The sequence below is a fragment of the Dromiciops gliroides genome, chromosome 3, assembly GCF_019393635.1.
Source record: "Dromiciops gliroides isolate mDroGli1 chromosome 3, mDroGli1.pri, whole genome shotgun sequence".
NCBI classification, from domain to species: Eukaryota; Metazoa; Chordata; class Mammalia; order Microbiotheria; family Microbiotheriidae; genus Dromiciops; species Dromiciops gliroides.
Window position 1 is genome coordinate 589,367,602 of NC_057863.1, and position 22,664 is coordinate 589,390,265.

A 22,664-nucleotide genomic window follows, 5' to 3' on the forward strand; every position below is an offset into this window, starting at 1 on the left:
CATAACTCTCCAACCAAACTCAAAAAGAAAGATCTGCCCTATCTAAAGTTGAATCCCAGGATAGAAATGCCACTCAAGGTAAAAGCCTTATAGAATCTGACATAGAACTCCCACCTTCTCTCCCCAGCCCAGGCCGGGCCACTGCAGGCACCAGGTGCAGCCAGCACAAACAACTTCACAGGTTGGTGCTGCAGGGTCTGGCTGAGGCGGCCCCTGCCTCGACCTTCTCATTTCTCATTGTATTGCAGTATTTTGGGACTCCTCTGCCCCAGGAAAGGAGTTCATGACTGGGAAAAGCTCTTCATCTTGCAAGATCTACTGCCTTGAGGCTCCACCTCATCCCCACCCTAGGTCCTGACGATTAGAAGGTGGAGCTAGGAGCCTCCCACCCTCCACTTAAGGAAGAAGCACAGCTCACAACATCTTCTCTTCTGACTGTAGAATGCTGGGACTCCTGACTTTTCCACCATGCCTTCCCTTTCTCCCCGTGCCTTTCAACTCCTTTTGGGTGTTGTTCCCCCCACAATCCCCCATTAGATTGTAAGCTCCTTGAGGACAGGGACTATCTTTCTTTCTTTTTTGTGTATTTGTATCCCCGGGGCTTAGCACAATGACTTAATAAATGCTTACTGACTGACCAATTCATGTTAGTGATTCAGCCTGAATTCTCCTTCTCCCACAGGGGGCAGAAACCCCTGATTTTGTCCAGCCACATAAAGAAATAGGAGTGCGAGCTGTCAGGGAGGAGAAGCTATCCTGGGAGAGCCAGCTAGAGTGGAAGCTGGAGCTTTCCTGTCCAAGGATAAGGGCCTGGAGACCTAGCTAGGATCAGGATTTTCCATATTTACCAGGCCTCAGTCTCCCATTCTCTCCCAACCTGGGGAAGCTGAAGATGCTTGGCCTTGGGATTCTCTGCAGGAGAAAAAAAACAAAAACAAGGCACAGCAGGGGATGGGGGCCAAGGAATACTGAAAGAAGCCAGAGACGAGCTGCAGGCTTGAAAGATCCAAGAAGGAAAGCAAGGCCAGCTATGAGCCTGGCATCCAATCGGCAAATCTTAGTGATTCCTAGAGGCCGACAAAGGAAAAACTGCAGCTGTTCCTAGGCCCGGCGTGCTGAGGGCACAGCTCCTGGCAAAGATATTCTGCCTGGCTTTTTTCAATGGGCCGATGTGTCCTAGAAAGAGACACACACCTGACCTGAGAATTTAAAAAGTTGTTCTGTGGGTCACACGCACTGACATTTATTACAAACTACATCTGCATTAAGACATTTTATACATTCCTCCCCACCCCCATAAAATTACAAATATACAAATAGCTCTGCCATATGACATCAGAATCATTAGTGCCAGAAAGCACTGAAAGAAGCCTCAGACCTAATGATACCAGCTGAACTAATGCGCAGGAAGGCCTTCTTCCCAGAGGGACCGGCACGGCCTGAGCAGCCTCCCCAAGCACTCCGAGTTTCCTCTTTGGGGGAGCCTGGCTCCTCGGGTCAGGGGGAAACTCTGGGAACAGTTCCCTTCAGCCACGAAGCTTGTACAAAAGAACAATTTTCTGGGGCAGGAATGGCACAGAGGTCATCTCTTGGGTTAATTAATTAAAGATAATGCCACTGCCCTGGTCAGGGAAGGGCCACGTGTTCAAGCCCTGGAAAAATACAAGTGGGAAGATTCTCCTCCGGAGAGTGAGAAGCAGCCTAGACTTCTGACTAGGGGAGGGTGATTTTGGCCCAGGTGAAAAGATTTGCCTGTCTTGTTGGGGATTTAAGGGAAAAAGGAGCAAGTTTCTCCTGACTTCAAGCCACTGGGCTTGAGGTATTACCCTATTTCCTCTCCCTATCAATCTCACCCCGATGAGGGTGAGGGCCTGAGTGCTAGGAGAAGAATCTTTTTGGAGATTGTACCATAAAAACAACAAAAGCAAACTTCTGGAAATTTGAGGCTGATTGAAAGAGAGGAATAAGGGTGTGGACATGTGTGTGTGTGTGTGGGGGGGGGGGTTCAATGACATTTATAAGGCCAGCCTCTGAAGGCCCATTGCCCTGGATCTTTTTGAAGGGAATTTAATTCTACCATGGTGACTGCCCCTGCCACTGTTATTAACACCGATTTCTTCCTCAATGCTGTACTTCTTTAAATCACAATCTATCTACCTTGCCCCTCCTGTCAGGGTAGGCCTCTGTGCCACATGGTATATCAGAAACTGAACGGAGGAAGGACAGTTTTAGCCAATTGTTTCAGTGATGGCATCCTGAGCACTGCAGCAGAAGACCAGTGGCCAATATAGAGTCTGATGCAGCAGCAAAGGGAAGCTGTGCATGCAGAAAGTACTGGGCTCAGTCCTCAAAGTTTCTTCTTAATGTGCTGACCGGGAAAAGAGGAGAGGAGGTTGGAGCAGAAATCGATTCCAGCCCTTGGTGCCAGGAAGGTCCCAAGATGGCTTCCGATTCCGGCTTTTTGACTCGAGGTGGTTGTTGGCACCAAGTCTAGACAAAGTTAGCTTTCCAAGTACTTAAAGATGCTCCGGTTTGGTCCTAAAGTGCTGTCTGCTTTGAGGTGCTTGGGAGATGGGGAGGCCAAAGGCAGACCCTTTCTCTTCACCTACAAGACAGAGAGGGAGTCAGTCAAAGTAAATAGCCCTATGTAATCAAACACCTTGGAACTGAACTCTTACGATTCTCCTTAAATTGAAACAGGTTAACAATGAAACAAAATACACATTTTTCTGGGCAGGTCAACATGCCGATGATGCTGAGTGTAGCGATGCTCCTGGGACATGTTTGAGGATGTGAGAATTCAGAACCCAAAGGGTTAGCCACTGTAACAGCAGCCTAGGTCACCAAAGTAGGAAACATCATTCAGAGGATGACTTGAGTAGCTCCTCTAGGACTCACGGTAGCAGGGCCCTTTCCCATATCAGCTCACTCCTTTCCCTACCTGGGGCTTAGAAGGCTCCTTTGCCTCCTCATTCTTGACTGGGGAGAGTGTGTGGAAGACAAAATTCCGGGAGTTTCGAGGAGCGCTAGGGTTGAGGTCAGAGAGGGTCGACAACTTCTGCAGCAGGGTTTTGGGTTGATTCAGCAGTGAGCCTGTCCTTAGCTGGCGAGAGAGACGAAAGAGTCTGGGTATCAAATGCTCCAAGCCGTGGGCACACAGCAAACGGAGAGGAATCCCTCATTTCTTCTGGTTTCATTAAATGCCCCTTTCATAGGCCTGCCCTTCCTCACAGCAGAAGTGGTACAGACTCTACTCCTGCTTCCATCTACCCCTAACAAAGCAGAGTCTCCAGCCTCCCTCCTCCCACCAGCAACTCCAACACAGGAAGCCCCAGGCTGTGACAGGTCAGTCAATAAACATTCCCTTAAGCACCTATGATATACCGGGCAATGTGCTAAACACTGGGGATCCAAAGAAAGGAAAAAGACAGAAGCATGAGGGACACACGTGGCTAGCAGGCATAACCTGGATGATGAGCCAGCAAGAGAGACGGAGAACGATTGGTCAGAGAGGTAGGAGGAGAAACAAGAAAGAAGAGTGTCTTAAAAACCTAGGGGAAAAAGAGGATCAAGGAGAAGACAGGGATCAACAGGGTGAGAAGCTGCAGACAGGTCAAGAAGGATGAGGGCTGAGAAGACTATTGGAGAGGGCAGTCTTGTTGAATGATGAGGCTAGAAGCCAGACTGCAGGGAGAGGCAGAGGAGAGGTGGGGCAGCTTTGAAAATGGGTGTCAACTAACCTGGTGGGCACTGCCAGGTCTGATAGCTTCAAAGGGGCTCCTGGGCAAGGTTTTCACTTCCTGAACAACAGTGACATGGTTGGCTGGAAACAGAAAAACGAGCATCCATCTTACCTGGCAATGGCACGGAAGAAACTTGTTCTGGGCAAAGCTGCCTAAGTGAGCTTTTAATTCTTAACTGTCTAGCCAGCCATGCAAATAAACCAAGCGTTGGATGGCAGATGGCAGGAAATCCTTTTTGGCTCTAAATATATGATCCTATGAACCTGGAAGCAGGTACTGTGATAGTTTTGCAGCAGGAGCTCAGACTAGAGTAGGTGCCCATAAGAAATCTGTAGTGTTAGGCCTGTTGGCAGGGAAGGGCTTGGTAAACCTTACAGCAATATAGAAATAAGAGATTTATTATTGTTTTAAGGATAAAGTAGGACCCCTCCCCCCAACACTCTAGGTCTCAAGGACCCTCCCCATCACACTGTGGGCGTACTTTCTGGAATTTAGTGTTATCGGAAGGCATGAACCCAAAGAAAATGTGACATGAGTGAAGATTGCAACAGTTTTGAGCCTAGGGGACAAAGCAGCACTTGGGCGCTCATGAAAGATGAATGGTGCCCCTGATTTGTCCAGAGCTCCTTGCCTTCCAAGACTGGTAAGAAGCCCAGGTAACCCTCATACCATGTTGGAGTCGTGCTGGGGTTGTGCATGGCCTCATTTTTATTTGATGTAACATGTTTGGGGAATATTACACAAATAAAAGCCAGAGAAATGAAAACCACAAGACTCAGGATCCCCAAGATCTCAAAGACTAGCATGTCACAGTTCCTTCTGTCTAAATAGGTCTCCTTCTTCCATGATCGAGCCAAGCAGACTGGCACCAAAGGGTGGGCAGCCAGCTCACCTTTTTTCTGAAGTGCTTTGGCAGTGGCTTTCTTAGCCAGGATCATAAACTGACTCTCTTCTCCAATTTCATCTTCCTCTTCAGCTGTAATTTTCCCCTGCTGAGCCTGAAAATAAAATTCATATGCCATTAGCAGAAAAATCACACAACTCTCCCAGAGCTCCCCAAAGGGCTGCCCTGTCAAATTTGGGGTTATGAGGCCAGGATTACTAAGCAGTCGGTCTTCTATTTTACAATATTTTTTTTTTTTTTTTTTTGGTTGTTCCAGACACTTTATTTTTTTTTTTTTTTGAGATATTTTATTTTTTCCGTTACATGTAAAGATAGTTCTCAACTTTTGTTTATACATGCTTTACAATTTCAGATTTTTCTCCCTCCCTCCCTCCCCTCCCTCCCCCCTCCCCTAGACAGCAGGTAATCTGATATAGGTTATATCTATATATATCTATACATATACATATAGATATATATATACACACACATGTATATACACATAATAACATTAATCCTATTTCTGCATTAATCCTGTTACAAGAGAAAGAATCAGAGCAGTGATGCAAAACCTCAAAATAGAAAAAAAAAACAACAGCACCCAAAACAAAAGAAATAATATGGTTCAATCAGCATCTATACTCCACAGTTCTTTCTTTCTTTTTTTTTCTTGGATTTGGAGATCCTCTTCTATCATGAGTTCCCTGGAACTCTTCTGTACCATTGCATTGGTGAGAAGAATATAGTCCATCACAGTAGGTCAACACTCAATGTTGATGATACTGTGTACAATGTTCTTCTGGTTCTGCTCATCTCACTCATCATCAGCTCACGTAAGACCCTCCAGGTTTCTCTGAACTCTTCCTGCTCATCATTTCTTACAGCACAATAGTATTCCATACAATATGTTTTAAGCAACAAGTGGACAAACAGATGTGTTTCTGCATTTCTTCTGGCTTCCTGAGCTACCTTGGCTACACAGGCAGCTGCATGGGCATGGCTGGAGAGCACTGCTAAGATCTGTTACAAATCAAAGGAGTTCATGCCATGAACACAGCTTCCCAAGGAGACACTGTCATAAGCTACTGAAGGGCACCGATGGAGGCTCTGGCCCACTCCATAGGCCCTGTCAGTCACATAATTTTAACACAGAGAAGGACCTTAGAGAATATCTAATCTAACCCAACAAAGAAGGATTCTGAGGCCCACACAGGTTAAGAAACTTGCTAGTAAGCTGTGAATTGAAGACTAGTGCTTTTCACTTGGATGCTATAATAAAAGACCTGGTAAATTTCCCATAGCCTTGGTACCTGGTCCCGAAGCCACTGTTCTCGCTCAATCCGCTCTTTCCTCCATTTGGCTTCTGTCTCGTCAAGCTGTTCTTCACTCTGATCCTCATCAGAGTCTCTGTGAAACATGTCCATCTGGGAAGCATCATCTAAATCAAGAGAGGCATGGGGGGAAGGGTGGAGAGAGGTCAGTTTTCTCCAACCTTACGAGACAAAAACTGGGCAGGTGCATACGTCTGCCTTGTGGAAAACATGAATTCACTTTTATCAATGTAAAACTTGTCCAGACCACTGAGGGAAAGGACTGACTGCCACTAAGTGCTAGGCATGTTCTCTGGAATGACATCTGGCTTCCCACTTTCATCTTGCACAGGATAGAAATCCACAAAGCACACATTCCCTGCCCCCAAACCTCACCTATGTTCTTCCAACGGAACTTCCTCATGCGTCCAGGGCCGTCGCTGTGCAGGTCTCCATCAGCAAGGTACCTTTCCTGGTACAAGCGCAGCTGTCGCTTATCATCATCCAACACGGCTTTCCTACGGAGAAAAGGAGGCCAAAATCAGAATCAACAATTGGACTAGATGCAAACATCTCTTAAGATCCTCATGTCTGACCCTCAAAAGAGTTTGCCAGGATACTGACATGTGTATCTTGTTGACCTGATCCTGCAGTTCTTCATCTGAAGGAAGCTCTTCATCAATTACATCTTCTTCATATTCATCAATTTCTTCTCCATCGTACTCATCCTCACTTCCCACTTCACTCCCTGACACCTCTGCCTCATCTTCCAGGTACTTCTTCAGTCTCCTAGAGAGCAAATGTGAAGGTTGTTTAAAAAAACCCAAACATACACAAAACCATACACCCCTCCCCCAACACACACACACACACACACACACACACACACATGCCCACATGCTCCCACTGGGGAAAAAAGCAGACTCCTTTCCCATCCCCAACTGACCACCTTGTAATCTGTGTACCTGCTCGACTGATCAAACCAACTCTATTTTGCTTTCAATTACTGTACATCAAGGGAGGCTTAATGGGTGTGAGAGGAACTGAATGGAAAAAGAGAGTACAAGCAGGTGGTAGGAAGGTTTTCCTTTCACAGCTCCTCAGGTGCTCCCGTTCACCCCCGCCCCCCATCTCCACCGCAGCCTTCAACTAGGAATGAGCTCAAAGAGTATTAGGTTTTAGACCAAAAAGAGACCTCAGAGAGCCTTTAGAACAATTCCAGAGATCATTTTATAAAAGAGGAAACTGAGGGCAGAGGAGGGAAGTGACTTGTCCAGGGTCACAGAAGTGACTTAAACCCAGGCTTTTCAGACTCCATGTCCAGTGTTTCTTTCACTACACTAAGCAAGGTTCTCCTAACAACCCTGTCTTTGGCTCACACTGACAGTAGATCTGCTAAATGTCACTATCAGAGAGGTTGCCACGGAGCCCTGGGCCTGAGTCTCCTTTATTTGTACAGTGCAGCTGGCTCTGTACTGGGCCTTGCTCAAGGCTTTTATCAGCAATCTGAATGAAAAGCCAACTTACTTATCAAGTGAGCAGCTTAGAGGAGGACGACTGGGATAGCTAATATAGCAGATGATAGAATTAAGATGCCAAAATATTATGACAGGATGGATCAGAGGTTGGCAAACTATGGAAAATCCAGCCTGCCACCTGCTTTTATATGGTCTGCTATGCATTTTCCAACCCCTGGTCTAGATTATGACTAAAAAAAAAATTAGAAATACCAAAAAAAATCAGGGGTAAGTGTAAAATGCTCCATTTGGGTCACCGAAATCAACTTTATAAGTATAAGAGGGGAAGATATGATAACTGACACCTCAAGGTAGTGATTGTTATGGTAAGCAAAATAAGGAACAAAAGCTATATATTTGTAGCAAATTTAGAAAAAGCGAAATGGTAGGGCTATGGCTAAGCATAAAAATATACTTGTACCCAAGTGGGCAGCTAGGTAGCGCAGTGGATAGAGCACTGGCCCTCCAGTCAGGAGGATCTGAGTTCAAATCTCACCTTAGACACTTACTGTGTGACCCTGGGCAAGTCGCTTAACCCCAATTGCCTCAAACATCTGAGACCACCTCCAGACACCCTGATGTATATCTTGCCACTGGACCCAGATGGCTCTGGAGGAGGGGGTGAGGTTGGTGACCTTTCACAGCCCTGCCTCACTTAAATCCAATTTGTTGCAAGTCATGACACCTATCATGGTTCTCTTCAAGAATGAAGGACAAAAGGGGGTAGCTAGGTGGTACAGTGGATAGAGCACCAGCCCTGGATTCAGGAGGACCTGAGTTCAAATCCAGCCTCAGACACTTGACACTTACTAGCTGTGTGACCCTGGGCAAGTCACTTAACCCCAACTGCCTCACCAAAAAAACCCAAACAAAAACAACAACAACAACAAAAATGAAGGCCAAACAACAACAACCTGTACCCAATGAAAGTTCATTGTTTTGTACAGCAAGTTGAGTCAAGTCTTGGTCAAATGCCTCCTTTTGTTGGTTATGTCAGCACTGAACTTGGTCAACTTGACCCTAGAAGGCCTCTCTGCCCTTGCCCCAGACAGTATTCCTGAGCTGGGTCCTGACCCGCTTTTGCTCCAGCCTGCTCTCTGTCTCTGGTCCTATGTCTCCCAGTGTTATCAGTGCTGTTATAGAACCCTGGGAGAAATCCCCAGCCTGCAGCTTTCCTACAGACTCTACCTTGGAAGGTTCTGACATCTATAATTCAATGTGCTCAGTCTAAGTTCATGGCAGGTATTATTCCTGGCCCCAGTACAAGACCTGACCTAACGTTTTGTGACCCTGAGCAAGTCACTCAACCCTGCTTGCCTCAGTTTCCTCATCTGTCAAATGAGTAGAGTAGGAATGGCAAACCACTCCGGTATCTTTGCCAGCTAAACTCCAAATGGGGTCATGAAGAGTAGGACACGACTGAAACGGCTGAACAAACAGTAGTTCAAGTGAAAAAACTGGCACTTTTAGTGGACTGCAAGCCTATAAATGAACAAGGTGACCAAGCTAATAAAATAAAACCCTAATGTAATAGCATGCTAAGTTTAAAAAGGCATAGTATTCTGATCAAGGCAGCCAACAGCTCACCATATTGTGTGCTGGTGAAGGACGTAGTTTAGGAAGCATAACAAATCACAGAGGGTGGAGAAGGAAAGGAAACTGGAGACCGTGTCCTATGAGGAAGAGTTGAGAGAATCAGGGATGCTTAACTGAGTGTAGAGATGGCTTGACAGGTGGAGGATGGGACATGAAGACAAGAGCTTAGAATGATTCCTTGTAGCTTCAGAGCGCAGAAATAGGGCTCACGAATGTTACAAGGAAGTTACAAGGAGGCAGATTTGGGGTCAACAGAAAGGAAGATTTTTTTTTTTAACCAAATAGAGCTATCCAGAAATACAATAATAACTAGTCACCTTTATATAATGCTTAAGGTTTATAAAATATTATCCTTACTCTAACCTGTGAGGTATGTATTATTTGCAAGCACAGACGAGTAGTAGTATTGTTTTATAGACGAGGAAACCCAAGCTCAGAGAGAGGATGTTAAGTGAGCTGCCCAAAATAACATGGGTTGAAAGTGTCAGATCTGGGACTCCAAGCTAGGTCCTCCTCACTTCAAGTCCAGTACTCCTTTCACTATACCACAAAGCTGCTAATCACTGGAAGTGTTTAAGGAGAAACTAGACGACCATCTAGAAGGCATGTTATAGAAAGAAATCCTTCAGTTTGGGGGAGATTGGACTCTAAAGTCTCTTAAGACCCTTCCAAAATCTTAGGATTCTAGGAAGACTCAAAGAAAAAAGTGAAACGTTACTCTAATTGAGGCCTTACTTTTAGATGAACCCTGTTTCCCCCAACAGGAACTTGTTGACTCACAAATATGGACCCAACCCAGTGAAGAGATGAGGTTCACTAGGGAAATGCTTTTTTCCCCCTTTCTTTTTCTTTTCTTTTCTTTTTTTTTTTTGTGGGGCAATGAGGGTTAAGTGACTTGCCCAGGGTCACACAGCTAGTAAGTGTCAAGTGTCTGAGGCTGGATTTGAACTAAGGTCCTCCTGCTTTATCCACTGCGCTACCTAGCTGCCCACAGGGGAAATTCTATGAGTGGGCCCACATGGCGATAGAAGTGAGCAGGACCCCTTACATTTGCCTTTTTTGTCTTTCAGACTGCTTCAAGACTTCTTCCTCATCATCATCTTCTTCCTCATGGGCTTCCTCCAATTCAGAAGCTTCATCACCATCGTCCTGGGCTTCAGAAGGTTCATTGTCGGATTCAGAATGCTCCCCCTGCCGCATAAAAGAGAGAGTCACACCTTAGGCTAAACACACTAAAATATGCTTTCGATGGGAGCCAGCTTGGCAATCTCCTGCCCAATCAAACATTTCGATCTATGGAATTGCTTCTGACAAGGCGCCAAACCTGGGACTCTCAAACGCTTGGGCAGGAAGAAAACGGCAATGTATCCATGTTAACAGTCCAGTCATTTCTCTGGGGTCTTGATACTCACTTCTTCACTATCAGACACATTGCTATCAGTGACAAGCTGAAAATCACCAAACTCCTCCTCTTCTTCACCTTCCTGTTCCCTGAAATGCAAATCAATCAATAAGGTCTTCAAGGCAAACTGAGTAGCAATCACCCAAACTGGGAATTTAGATTCCTGGTTTCAAGCCTGCTCCTGTTACTGTGGTTATTTCAGGACACAGCTAATGAGACTCTCTGCTTCTGCTAACTCTCCTCTCCTCTAACACAAATGAAACTACTAAAACACCCTCCTGCAACTGATCCCTCCTTATCATGCAAAAGTGTGACCCTGATGTGTTGAAAAGCAAACTCCCTTTCCCAGGGGACCGAGTCCATAGGATAATGAGAGCCCATTAGGCCTCATGAAGACAGTCAGGTGGGATCTAACTCCAAGGAGGACCAGGGTATTTCTAAATTCCCAATAATCATGAAGACTCACCTTTCTGTTGGGAAGGAGCCTGAACAAAGAGCGAGGGCTTCGGCCATTGGGTCATCGATGCCCATCTCCTTCTCCTGCTTGGAGGACTCTGAAGGAGCAGGCGTTGAAGAATCTGTTATAAAGAACAAAAGGAAGATCTGTTACCCAGGGTTATTTCCTCACCTATAACCAGAGAATTGTCAGCTCACCAAATCTCAAAGTAAGCAAATCAAAGACCCCACCACCACCACCATCACCACTTCCTCATAAATTTCCATAGGCTGTAAACAAGCAGAAAGTCACACATCACAGTCCATTCTTGAAAAAAAAACTCACAAGCTGCTATTTTATCATGTTGAAGAAACCAGAATTTCAAATGAGAGGGAACTATACCATCAGTTCTGGGAAGAAGCACTATTGTATCTGGGGACACCATCACCCTAAGGAAAAGCAAGATTCTCTTCTGAAGCAAAGACTATGTATGGGTAAACTTAGAAGTACAGCTACAGCACTTACCCTGAGAAGTGAATTTCCCTGAACAAAGACCCAGAAGTTCCTCCATGTCTTCCTTTCTGTCATCCTTCTCAGGCAAAGGTTTTTCATCTTGAGACTTAAACTTCCCTGTACACAAATCCAACAGCTCGTCCATATTGGCATCCATGGCATTCTCATCCATGCTGGCCAATGGCACCCGTGGTTTCAAAGACTGGTATTTATTTCGGTGATTCCCAACATTTAAGAACCTAAAAATGCCAGACCCTGTGTTAATTACTAACCCATCATCTTCCCCCTGATATCTGACACAGCACTTTGCCCCTTTATAAAATACTTATCATGGAATATAGTATATTGTAGTTATCTCATCTCCCTTAATAGGATGTAAGTTCTCTGAGGGCAAAACTAAACTTTCCATTTCCCCTCAGTGCCTAGTACATGTTCCATTTTCAAGCAGGTGCTTCATTAAATATCTGCTGAAGAAATGTCTTAAAGCATCTATGACAAGCTTTAACAAACTCTTGCTTCCAAAGCCTCCTTCATATAATATAGGCACAAAAAACAGGTTTCAGTTCAGAACAAGAGCATTCAAAAAACCCAAACTTCAGCCTCTTACTAATTCAATAGGGGAAGAAGCTATTTTGGTGAAAAAATCCCCACAGCTATTCTAAAAGAAAAGGATTAGGCTGGGTTTCAAAGCATATATTCATTCCAAGAGGCCTGTGCGGGCCAGATGGTATGTCCACTTAGCATGATAGAACTCTGTCAATCTTTACTCTAATGAAATAATGACCCTACAAAACAGGAGGAAAGATGCAGGGATGTTTTCCGTGTGATTCAAAGAAGCTAGCCCTCAAAGAAACAACCCTAGCAAAGTCTATTTACATGTTGTCTTCTATCTGTAGAAGATTTTGTTCAAACTTGCAGAGCACAATCCTAGTGGGCCACATACCTTCTCTTTCTCAGAAGTCGGCACTAGGCACAGATGGAGTAACAGAAATTCACTTTGTTTTTAACGAAATCAAGCGGCACTCAACCAGCATTCCCACCCACAGGAACATAAGACTACCTACCCATCTGCATCTAACAGTTGGCTCTGAGTGTCATCTTCTAAACAGAACTGGAAGTCTCCTGCTCCCAGGAAGAGAGTTTTCGGCTCCGGGGAGGCGTTGTACAGCTCCTGGGAATCCTCTATGGGAAGGGAAGGCTCAGACAGCTTCCCTGAACTCTGGCAGCAAAACAAAACCAAACAAAAACAAAACGTTTTACAAATGTCACTCACCACCATGACAACAACAGAAGCTACTATAGGAAACATTTATTCCACTCCCAGGAAATTACAGTTGAAGAGGACAATGTACAGCAATGAAGGGAAGAAAGGAAGACGCCCCCAAAGTGAAGGGAGGCTGGCTGGGGCAGCGTGGAGGCAGAAAGGAGGAGGAGACATTTTAGGTTTCCCAAGTCTAGTCAACACGCATTTATTAAGCACCTGCTTTGTGCAAGGCACTGTCCTGAGCACTTGGGAGACAAAGACCAAAACAAAATAGTTCCTGCCCTCAGGGAACTTACCCTCTATTAAGAAAATCCACAATTACATAATATTACATAATAATATATAGACAAAGTAATTTCAAGAGGGAGAGAGAGTAAATGGTGGAAAGGCCTCGCAGAGAAGTAGGACACATCTAAACAGTCCTCCTAAGAAGGCCGGGGATGCTGAGGTGGAGGTAAGAAGAGACTGAGAGACCTGGGGGACCACCTGTGCAAAGGGATGAAGGCAGAGAACTTCTCCAAGTGCACCCAGACAGAGAAGCAAAGTGGTGGAAGTTGGCCGGCACTGCCACTCTTTGTTTAGTAATGGAGTAGAGGGAATTGAAATAGAGAAGAGAATGGGAAAATGATCACCGTCTTACCTTGGAAGTGGAGCTGATCAAACTTGTTCGAAATAACCCAGGGGAGAGGGATCGGAACCCCCCCACCCCAGGGAATAAGCCAGTCCCACGGCCAGACTGCTTGTTGCAAGGCTGATATGGAGCAATCATGGAACCGATCATCTCAAAGCTGCTGTTGTGGCTGCTCTCCTTTGTTAGCAATGAGCATGAATCATCTTCTTCTAAATAAAGAGAAACAGCTTTTAAGTGCATTATCCCACAAATAGGATAGGGGTGGGTCTGTTTGGAGCCAAGTTGAGTTGTGAATTAAACTGTCAGGTAAAATTCCTGACAATCCCCACAAATTACATGCTCCAATACATTAAGGGAAGGTAAATTCTTGGGTAAAATATTGAAGCCTTAAAAAAAAAAAAATTCTACAGTGACAGATTGTAACTTTGAACCAAAGGGCTGCTGAGAACTCTCACGTCTTCCATGAGGTTGATCAAAGAGGCTTCCCTTCACCCTGCCCAGTCTGGACATGTTATTTCCGTGATTATTCTCCCTGACTCGCACACATAGCTATGCCTCCATGTGATGGAAATACCTTACTAGCATTCATACAAATCAACAAGTACCTCTATGGTACCGACTACGTGCCCACAATTACATAACACATGACTCAGTGCAGGTTTCTGGAATTCTGACAGAAACACAGAATTTCAGAGTTGGAAGAGACCCCGGAGGTCATCTGGCCCAACCAGTACCTGAACAGGAATCTCCATCTAGTGATGGGTAACCTTATACTGAGCCAAAACTGTCTCCTTGTCCCTTCCGTTCATCGTTCTGAGCTCTAGGGCCAAGCAAAATTAACTTCATCCTTTTTCCATATAGTGACCCTTTAAATACTTGAAGATAGTCGTCCTCCTAACCCTTAATTTCATCAGGCTAAGTATCGCCAGGTCCTTCAGCCAACTGGCTTGGGCGGGGGGGTGGGAGGGGGTGGACGGTCACTAGACCACTCTGGCCACCCTCTTCCAAGCATACTCCGACTTATAGGTCCTTCCGTAGTGCCCAGAATTAACAGCAATTCTCTAAATATGGTCTGACAAAGGACAGGAGAACCAGCCTCTCCCTTCCTCAGGCCACCGTGTTTCTCTTAATTTAGCTCAATATTGCATTAGCTGTTTTGGCTGGTGTCGCATACTGCTGATTCATATTGAACTCCCTTTTTAAACCCCATCTATCATGTTTTTGTTTTGTTGTTCTGGGACGCAATCAGGCTTCAGTGATTTGCCCAGGGTCACATATCTACAAAGTGTCTGAGGTCAAATTTGAACTCAAGTCCTCCTGACTAAAGAGCTGGTACTCTATCCACTGTGCCACCTAGCTGCTCCAAACCCTGTCTTTTACGCCTTCTCTATCTGACTTTTAAAAACCTATGTGTAAGACATCCTCATGCAGAAGTATCTGTCTTAACCATTTGAAAGACTAGCATCCAAACAACTGTGTTTGGCTAAGTTGAATCTGGTCAGGAACTGTGACCTTCCTCAGAGGTTACCATTCTCTGGGAAGCCCAGGCCTTGCAAAGCTCTAAAAAGAAGGCACCAAGGACTCACCTAGTTTACTAGGTCTTTTGCCTGTGCTTTCATCAGTCTCAGATTTTTCTTCAGAAGGAAAGTATCTACAAAATAAGAAGGAAGAGTCAATAGTGACCGTATCCTGAATCTGCCCAACAGTCAGAAGCTATCCAGTTTAAGAGCAGATAGCCTTACCGTGGCTTGCATATGGTACAACATTTGTCATTAAGAAGCATGATTCTGAGTCATCAAGAAAAGGCACAAACTCATTTAGCAGTGCTTTGGCCCAACCAGAGACAGCACTTTCTGAACAGAAATCCCATTCCCCAAGCAGAATCACTTACCCCATCTTGGAGGAGCTGTCTTTGAACAGGAGCAAGGTAGATTCCAAAGCAGGAGGCTTAGGAATAGAGCTACAATCAACAGCCTTGAAAATTTCTGAGCTATCAACAATGTTCTCCTTATCCATTTCTTTATCTTCCTCTTTCATATCCTTGTCTTCTACCTCTTCATCATCAAGAAGAAATTCTCCTGTCTTTACAAATAGCACCAATAAATAAATAAATAAAAATGAGAGAACTAGAGAGAGCAAGCAAACAAACCATGAGCCTGAAGGATGGTTGTTTTTTGGTCTTAGAGTCTAGAAATGCAACCTGAATTAAGTCTGCCCTGAGCTAAGGCCATAATAATTTAATCCTTGCGTTTCCATGACACTTTTTACACGTTATCTCATCTGATTCTTAGGGCACTAAGAGGTGAAGGAAAGAGATGGGGGGATTGTTATCTCCAGCCTAGAGAAAGGGGACTGAGACACTAAGAAATCAAATGATTTGATCCAAGTTAGAATCTCAGAACTTTAAGAGCTGAAAGAGGCCCCAACAGTCATCTAACTCCATATCCTACCACATAGGCAACAGGTAAGTTGGTCATCAAGGCTAAGCTTGAACAGTTCCAGGCAAAGGAACTCATCGGGCAAATCCTCCTATCCGTCAGCTCTAGGTCTTAGAAAGCTCCTTCCTATGTTAGACCTAAATGTGCCTCCTTGAAATTTCTATTCACCTAGTTCTGCCCTCCAGGGTTACAAAAAATAATTTTAATCCCTTCCTCAAATAACCTAAATCTCCTCTTCTACACATTAAGCCAACCCAGTTACAAAAGAACCTTCTAACCTAATGAGATAATGTATATCAATATAAATTGTTACTCTTATTGCTCCTTACAAAGGCTACAAAGTTCCATGCTGGGTATTTGGGGAGAGAGGGAAGGTCTCCCTCAACCTTGACTATCACTGACCCAGGAAAGCCTCTTTTCCTTGAGATTTCATTTCCACACCGAGGAAAGTCAGCAATTTACAATGGCCTAGGTTGCTTTTTCCTTTTATTCTAAGCTCAGAAAGAATTAACAAAACCAGTAGAGAGTAAGAGCCTATTTATACAAAGGGCTCTCGATATCACTTTTACGGTCAAAAATAGATACCAACAAATCAGAGTCACAACCAAGGCTCTGAACATTGTAGGTGTTCAATAAATGGTGCTGACAACTGAAAACTCTGGAAAACAGCCCTGAGGATCATGGAACAGGCTATGCCATCACCTCAATCTGGGCAACTTCAATCTCTTAAGTAACTGAACATGCTTATTATCTTTCTCTGGTAACAATGCCAGAAATAATATCTTCCGCCAGTTTGATTTTCTTTCCTTCATTAATCATGACTTAGTCAGCAAGCATTAAAAAGGTGACAAAATTACACAATTGCCAGAGACCTCCTGATTGTCTTCCTCCTCCTCCTCCACCTCCTCCTCTTCTTCCTTCTCTGATTCATCTGTCATCTCTTCCTCCTCCTCCTCCTCCTCCTCCTCTTCCTCTTCCTCAAAGCCATCCTCATTATCCAGCCTCAAAAGCGCCTGCCGCTTCTGGCGCTCCTCACATCTCCGGAGTTTCATTGCCTGCTGGAGTTTTGCTTTCAGCACCTGTAGCTTCTCACCTGAGTAAGGATGAACAATATAAATACATCAGACACGTTGCAATGGCTCCTTATAAACATGCAATTTCAGGTAACTAGACTCATACGCCAATGCTGCTTTTAAAAAGAAAATTAGAGATTCTGGTGCCTTGGGCCTTTCTTCCTTTTGTAAAGGTGGGGCTTCTTAAACCAATGCTTTGCTTCCAGGGGCTAAACACAAAGCACAAAATTAGTGAATCGGAGGATCCAAAGAGTCACAGAACCACAGGGGTTGGAAGGACCCTGAGCTTATCTAGTGCAAGTCCTATCTGATGCAGAAATCCTCTACAGTATACCTGACCAATGTGCTTTGTCTCCCCCCATTAGGCCCTTTGAGGGTAAGGACTAGCCTTTTTATTAACTGTCTCTCTGGCCCTTAGCACAGTGCCTGCCACACAGTAGGCACTCAAGAAATGTTTACTGAATTTGATTGGTCAAAGAGAGAACCCTCAAAAGATCACCAAGTCCATTACCACATCTCTGAGCAAAGCAACACATATGAACCAGGACAGAGAGATTTCCTAATGCATAAAAGAGGTTTGGAGTATGAGGCTGGTTGAGTGCTAGGACCACATCTTGGTCACCGTCAAGTGCCATAATACTATCAGGAGGAGGACTCAGGGTCCTGGGGGTTAAGTGACTGCAAGGGAGAAGAAACAAAATCAGCCACACTGGAGTCAATGGAAACGGAATTCAAATGGAAGCAGATAGACAGGATGTACCCTTAGGGAATACTTTTTTCTCTTAACAAGATTAGCAGAACAGATGAGGCCGCAGAGGAAAGAGGACTCCACTGGGAGCCAAGAGGCTGAGCTTCGCAACCTGGCTCTGCCACTGAGTTTACCATGTCACCTTGGGCAAATCACCTCCCCTACTTTCCCTGAAGCTTTGGTTTCTGTATCTGTAAAATGAGGTGCTTCAACAACATGACCTTCAACTCTTAGCATCCTATAACTCTGTGATATTCCCAGACTCTGCAGTGCAAGGCCACAACAGCATCAAAGAGCTTCTAACAGATGGTATTTTCTTTAAGGACAAAGAAAACGCCCATAGCCATAAGAACACCACAAATACCTGGCTTTGCATAGCTCACTCCATCTAATTTCTCCGTTGTCAAAGTCAGGGGGACCACATCGGCCTTCAGCTCCTCCTTGCCATCGGGCCCTGTCTCCTTCACGATGATGCTCAGGTCCACCTTTCGTTCAGATGCGGTTTGGGCCTTGGCTGTGGGACATGCATGCTTCCAGAAACGCTCCTTCAAAGCTTCCAGTTCTAAACAGAAAACCCCCGAGCCATTGATGAGTTTGAAGCCCAAAGGGCTTCTTTACCAGTAAAGAGCAAAACAATCAGCTGGTTAATCTAGTTAATGCTGCAACTTTGTAGCAGGACTGGTAAATGTTTCTGTGAGGGACTTGGTTAAAAAAAAAAGAGGCATGTGTATATATGTATGTATGTATGTATGTATACACACGTGCAGTCACACATACATACACACGTACATGTAGAGGGTTGGGGAGGATTTAACATGACTGGATTCTTTTGTACCCTCAATTCTATGAGGTTACTTCCCTGTTCTGCTTTCAAAATATGCTCTACTACTCCAACAGCTCACACCGGCACTACTTCACGAATGTGGGCCGAACAAATTCTGTTGAGCAAGAATGTACTGAGCAGCCACTCTACTGAAGAAAATACTGGCAAATGGCCAAAGTCAAAGTACTATGGAATGAAGGACACAAATCTAAACCATGCGCATTACACTTCCTGGTTCAGTCAGGAGGCCAATTTTTTTTTAATCACCTCTATTATGTGATATTGTTGTTGCTGTTGTTCTGATAGAACAGGTTCCCAGGAGGCACCCCAGCCTTGACTAACTCCTACACCAAAGTCCCCCAGGTCAGGGCCACAACAGCCTCCACAGAACAAGATGCTCCTCCCCCCAGCCAGGTACCCCCTCAAGTCCTTCCCCCCCCCCCCACTTCCCCTTTCCAGCTTCCTCTTGTCTGTTGTCTTCCCCCATTAGACTGTAAACTCCTTGAGGGCAGGGCCTACCTTTCCTTTTCTTATTTGTACCCCCAGTGCTTAGCACAGTGCCTAGCACACAGCAGTCACTTAATAAATGTTTACTGCATTGAACTGAAGCGGAACTGTGGAGGTTAAGGGGTTGGAGGAAGCTTTTCTGAGGCTAGCTCTGTACTAAGAGAAGGGTCCCAGGACAAACTACAAATACACCTTGGAAGCACCTAGCATTGCTTTCTCAATTACCATTATTACTAGCTTAGCAACCTTCTGTGTACAACTTCCTTTAGATCCCTTAAAAGCCTATTAAACACATTTCCCAGTATTGTTGCACCAAGAACTACATTCAGCATGCTGATTTTTAGCATCATAATGTCAAGACTATCTTTAGAATACATGCACAACAGTAACTCAAAACTCCTCCTTTCCCCCCCATCCTTCAACTCAATTTATTGTTGTTTGCAGATACACTGCATACCCAATACTGGCTTTGTGTTATTTTTTTAAAATACACACTTTTGCACTCTATATACTATACTATAGTTTGCACGTATGAGTGTGATACCCCCAAACTCTGCAGTGCAGGGTCACAATAGCATCAAAGATGGCATTTTCTTTGGAGGACTATGGCTTCCTGAATAAGGTTCCACCTGTACGGGCTAACAGGTTTGGGAATAATCTATGGATTTCAGCGATTCCTGCTTTCCCATCTAAAATCACCATAGATATTTGAGAGTTGTTTGCCTTAGTTATATCCAAAGTAGAAGAAAAAGCACTGCTATTCAGAAGAAGGCAAGGCCCGGCTCAAAGCATTACCTTTATTGGTTTCAGGCTCATCAAGAGTCACAAAAGAATCCTCATCAGCCCCCAGTCTTGGCTTAATGGAGAGATCTACTCCCAGTCGCTGAAGTTTATCCAGTGTGACCTTCCTTCCTTTTTCTGATGGCACTGTGGCTGTTACTGTAGCTTGCCGCTTGACCTCATCTACCTTTCCCTTTGTGTCATTAGGACCTTGTGGCTCTTTTTCTTCCTCGAGAATGTTAAGTTCGAGTGTCACAAGGGCCCTAGGCTCTGTCTGCTCTGGCCCCTTACTACTGAAGACTTCGGATTCCTGCTGATGTTCTGAAATGTCCTTGAATGAAGGGCTCGTGGTGGCCCCCAAGTCTTCCTTCTGTCCCTGATCCCCGTGACATTCTGGCTCTTCTTTTGTCACCTCTTCACAAGCAGGCTGGTCAGCAGAGTCAGCAGAGTTCTGGGGAGCCTCAGGAGCTAAAGAAATTGGGCAGTTCTCACGTTCTGGTTCAGGGCCCATCACCTGGGTAGCACCTTTGGTGTGGCTGGCATTGCTAATATCACCGGGGTCAGTAGTGCTGATTTCTTTGCTGAGGTGTGCCTGATACTTAGATGACCTGTCAGGAGGGAAGCAGCCTGAAGTGAATCCCCTTCTCAACCCTTAATAAAGTGTTCTGTGGTCATTATTTCACATCATCTACTACCCTTTAAGGAAAGCAGGGCAAGGCATTTCACCCCCATCTTACAGATGGAGGTAAAATGACTAGCCCAACTCCAACCAAACCAGGACTCAAAAACCAGAGCTAGTGCCCCTAAATCCAGGGCTCTTTCCATTAGACTATGCAGCCTTACAGAAATTTTGAGATTTTTTTTATTTGGGACAAGGGCTGGGGGCAACAAGTAACCCTAAAAACTGGCTCCTGAAACTCTGTCTAAGAAAAATCCAGTCACGTAAACTGAAAGGGCTCTTACTTCAGCAATGCCATGGCATTTCCCTGGCCAGAAGGTCTCGGCTTGCGTTTGAAGAAGTCATGAATGGTTTTGTTTTCAGGCATGTGATAGGGAAGAGAAAGTGCAGACTCTGCCAAAGGGGACAAAAGCAAAAAAGTCAGTCAGAGACTGAAGCAAATGCACAGCAAGTAATTGCATGAAACTACTAGCCAATAGTGAGTGGGCAAGAGCCAAAGGACATGCTCGCTCTGACAAAGGGAAGGTCTGGGAACAAAGGTACTTCCTCGTGGAGAAGTTTAAGTAACTGCTGTTCTAGAAACACATTCAGTCTTTACCAAAATCCCCTAAGCTCGAAGACCACGAAGTCCGTTTTAAGATCTCAAAGAGCATCTAGTTTAACTCTACATGAGGCACACATTCCCACTACAATATGCCTACCTAACAAGCAGTCATCTAGCTTCAGCTTAAGTGCCTCCAGTGATGGGAAATTTATGAGCACCCAAGACAGCCCATTTAGACTTACTCTGATTATTAGGAAATTCCTATATTAAGTTGAAAATTCACCTCTTGTAATTCTAACACAACTTTTCTCTCTGGAGTCAACCAACCTAATCCCTCTTCTCTTAGACAACCCTTCAGATACTGAAAGATGAACACTATGTGTTCCCTTTAAAAGTCTCCCCATCTCCAGGTTAAAAACTCACATTTTCTACAACTGTTCCTCACTGGACAAGTATCTTGGCCATATGCCTCTGGGCATTCTCAAGCTTGTCAATTTTTCTCCTAAAAACTAATATTCAGAACTGAACTTAATGCTAAGATGTGAACTGGCCAAGGCTGGGTACTGTGGGACCACCCCCTCCTGAGTTCTGAATACTAACATTTTTTTTGGGGGGGGGGCAATGAAGGTTAAGTGACTCACCCAGGGTCACAAAGCTAGTCAGTGTCAAGTGTCTGAGGCTGGATTTGAACTCAGCTCCTCCTGAATCCAGGGCTGGTGCTTTATCCACTGAGGCACCTAGCTGCCCCCTCTGAATACTAACAGACAGTCTAAGACTAAGCTGTTTGGACCAAATCACACCAAACTTGCAAAATACCCAAGTCTTTTTCATCTGACCTGCTATTAAGCCATGTCTCCTCTCTCCCAGGCTTGTGCAGCTGGATTTTTGAATGCTAAGTGCTTTTATCCTTATTATATTTAACGTTATTAGACTTGGTCATTGTTTCAGCCTGTTAATAGAATCCTTAGTATTTCCAATTCTATTATCTAACACAGTAGTTCAGACTTTTTTTGCTCATGGTACAATATTATTCTTTCCTGCAAAGAATCAGGCACGCACATGAGACTTGCACAAGCATATGAGAATGCAAGTGTAACGTTAGAACACTTTGTGGGAGAAGGCGCACTAGATTGGAAAGGTATGCTCCATTCAGCCTAGGGCAATGCCCTGACAGGCCCTTCGAGAACCATTCATCTCAATGGGTTATAGTATTATGTAAAGTTAAATTGAGGAGATCATAATATTCAACTCTCTTATTTTATAGATGAAGAAACTGATGCTCAAAGAACTTAAATGACTCATTTAGGTCCCACAGCAAGTGAGTTGCGATGTCAAGACTAGAAGCAATTTCCTGATTCCCAGCCCAGCGTCCCCTCCTCTACACAGAGGGAACAAGGTATGGTGATGAAAGAACTGGATCTGTGATTCAGAGGACCTGAGTTTCATATTCAGGCCTTTATGCTTATTGTGTGACCACAGGCAAGTCATATGCTTTGTGAAACCACGGTGTATAGAAGAAAGAACACTAGACTTGAGATTTAGGAGAAAGAGATCTGGATTTGAATTCTAGCTTTTTCTAGCTATGTAACCTTAGGCAATCACTTAAATTCCCTCTGCCTCAGTTTCTTCGTTTGTAAAAGGCAATGTAATAATAAGTCATATTTACCAGGATGGGGCAAGTAAATATTACTTTTACTCCCTGCCTCACAAGTTTGTTGTGAGTGAGCAACATGCTTGGCAAACCTTAAGGTGCTAAATAAATGTGAGTTAAGTGAAT

The 22,664-nt window shown here is 44.6% G+C and overlaps 1 protein-coding gene across 1 annotated transcript in view; it reads right to left on the reverse strand.

Moving 5' to 3' along the window:
• Window positions 1-1,162: 1,162 nt before the first annotated feature.
• CLSPN (claspin) overlaps window positions 1,163-22,664 on the reverse strand; it is a 41,197-nt gene continuing 19,695 nt past the window's right edge. The window contains exons 7-25 of the mRNA XM_043995251.1: window positions 20,628-20,736; window positions 19,680-20,272; window positions 17,919-18,116; window positions 16,606-16,826; window positions 15,187-15,377; window positions 14,882-14,946; window positions 13,305-13,504; window positions 12,465-12,619; window positions 11,413-11,639; window positions 10,918-11,029; window positions 10,462-10,540; window positions 10,098-10,240; window positions 6,561-6,725; window positions 6,333-6,454; window positions 5,937-6,064; window positions 4,636-4,741; window positions 3,741-3,823; window positions 2,942-3,103; window positions 1,163-2,605 (exon numbers count right to left, since the gene is read on the reverse strand). Coding sequence (XP_043851186.1) covers window positions 2,501-2,605; window positions 2,942-3,103; window positions 3,741-3,823; window positions 4,636-4,741; window positions 5,937-6,064; window positions 6,333-6,454; window positions 6,561-6,725; window positions 10,098-10,240; window positions 10,462-10,540; window positions 10,918-11,029; window positions 11,413-11,639; window positions 12,465-12,619; window positions 13,305-13,504; window positions 14,882-14,946; window positions 15,187-15,377; window positions 16,606-16,826; window positions 17,919-18,116; window positions 19,680-20,272; window positions 20,628-20,736 — 3,164 coding nt within the window. The 3' untranslated portion in view covers window positions 1,163-2,500. The remainder of the gene's footprint in view (window positions 2,606-2,941; window positions 3,104-3,740; window positions 3,824-4,635; window positions 4,742-5,936; window positions 6,065-6,332; window positions 6,455-6,560; window positions 6,726-10,097; window positions 10,241-10,461; window positions 10,541-10,917; window positions 11,030-11,412; window positions 11,640-12,464; window positions 12,620-13,304; window positions 13,505-14,881; window positions 14,947-15,186; window positions 15,378-16,605; window positions 16,827-17,918; window positions 18,117-19,679; window positions 20,273-20,627; window positions 20,737-22,664) is intronic.